This window comes from Neophocaena asiaeorientalis, unplaced genomic scaffold (assembly GCF_003031525.2).
Source record: "Neophocaena asiaeorientalis asiaeorientalis breed wild unplaced genomic scaffold, Neophocaena_asiaeorientalis_V1.1 scaffold593, whole genome shotgun sequence".
Lineage (NCBI taxonomy): Eukaryota > Metazoa > Chordata > Mammalia > Artiodactyla > Phocoenidae > Neophocaena > Neophocaena asiaeorientalis.
The window spans coordinates 757,462-759,251 of record NW_020174701.1 but is presented as its reverse complement, the minus strand read 5'-3'; the positions used below and the strand labels follow the sequence as shown (position 1 = coordinate 759,251).

At 61.6% G+C, this 1,790-nt stretch overlaps 1 protein-coding gene across 1 annotated transcript in view; it reads right to left on the bottom strand.

Annotated features, from left to right (window-relative positions):
- INHBB (inhibin subunit beta B) overlaps positions 1-1,789 on the bottom strand; it is a gene marked incomplete at its 5' end in the record, with an annotated part of 4,233 nt that extends 2,444 nt beyond the window's left edge. The window contains one exon of the mRNA XM_024759162.1: positions 1,528-1,789. Coding sequence (XP_024614930.1) covers positions 1,528-1,789 — 262 coding nt within the window. The remainder of the gene's footprint in view (positions 1-1,527) is intronic.
- Position 1,790: the final 1 nt, after the last annotated feature.

The following is a 1,790-nucleotide window of genomic DNA, read 5'->3' as shown; positions in this document are numbered from 1 at the left end:
ATCAAACCTCCTTCCACTGCCCCCCTCCCAGCCCCCTCCTCAGGCCCCGCCTGGCTCCTCTAATAACAGACATCTGACTTTGAAATGGGGGAAAGTGCAGCCTTAAAAGCTGGTCTTGGACGAGCTGCCTGTGACCTGAATCTGTTATTTATAAGTCAAAGAGCTGGCTCCGTGAAACGGACCAGAAATATAACAGCCCCCGCTGTCATTTTGTGCCACCGGGACCAAAAGGCCTCCTCGACCTTCCAGAATCACATTTCTACTCAGGGCCCCAAAGCACCGTTTAATCCAAGCTCTCTAATTGCATGTCCAGCTTCCCCTGACTGTCCGACAGCTAAAACGGCAACGTGTTTCTTTCTAAGCACAAACCAGCCCTGCTTGTCTCTGCTTTGCTCCACACCAGGCCATGCAAAACTTTTCATCCCTTTTCATCCCCAGGAGGCACCAGCACAGTCTGCCCACTGCCTTGGGTGGGGGGGAGGGCATTTGCAGCCTGGGGACACAATTGCCACCAACCCCCCCAAGGCTCCCTGCCCACCCCACCCTGCCCAGGGCTTCCCCCTGCAACCTTCTCCGAAGTCCCCTGGGCACAAATGGGGCTGAGCTCCAGGCACAAAAGCCACCGGGCTCATTCAAGTCCTGAAAAGGACAGCGGAGCCGAAAGCAGTTGTAGTATTTCAGCACGAGCACATTTTACTCCTTTTAAAGTTGGAAAGGTATTTTTCCTTGCTTGATTTTTACATTTAGACAGTGGTAGAAATTTACAATCCAGGGGCGGGGGAAAATTCCAGAAAGGACTCCGACCCTTTGTTAACTACGAACTCTACTGGCTCTAAGGCCAAGGAGCTGCTGCCGCTGCCAGGCGAGCCGAAAGGCACGGGGCTGCCCCGGAGCCGAGCCACTGTCTTTCTCTGCGTAAATGATGGGACCTGTTGAGAAGCCTGCCTTCCGCCCGATTCCAGTGCCCACACAATCGGAAGAGAGGTTGCCTAGCTCTTCCCAGCGAGGCTTCAGCAATCCTGGCAAGCCCACACCACCCGGCGATGGAAGCGGCCCCAGGGGCCTCTCACGCAGGCACACTCACACACACAGGCACACACACACACTCCTCCGGCCCACGGATATCAACAAGCACACACATCTCCATCCACACTGCTCAGCCTACACTCCGATCGTGGGAAACAAAAACATTAAGCCATCACCGAGCGAATGCCCGCGGAGCCAGGGCCGCACGCATTGGCCGGGAGGGGGGCGCGCACCCGGAGGCGCTGGGGCCCGTTTCGGAGAGCAGGGGTGGAAAGCAGAGCACTCCGCGGCGGGGGTAGGGCAGCGGGAAGGGGTTGCTGCCCGAGGGAAGAGGACGACGACCGGGACGGAGCGCACAGGGCCCGAGGCGAGCGGGCTGGGCCGGGAGTCCGGGTTCCCCCCAGGGCGCGCTGGCTGCGGCTGCGGCGGCGGCGGCGGCGGCCAGAGCCGGCGGGAAGGGGGTGGAGGGGGGAGCGAGGGCCGCTCGCTGGGCCGACCCACCTGTCTCCGCGAAGCTGATGATCTCGGAGACGCGCTCCTGGCCGTCGGCGCCCGGGCTGGCGTGGCCGTCGAGGTGCGGTATCTCCACCCGGCCGTCCTCGCGCACCTTGCCCGCGTGCAGCTTCCGCAGGGCCGTGACCATGGCGGCCTTGGGCACGGTGTGTGTGATGTTGGGCCGGCCCCGCATCTGCAGGCGGTTCAAGATGTGCCGCTTCACCGCCTCCAGGAAGTCGCCGTCCACCCGGCCCAGCTCTTCGGGCCGC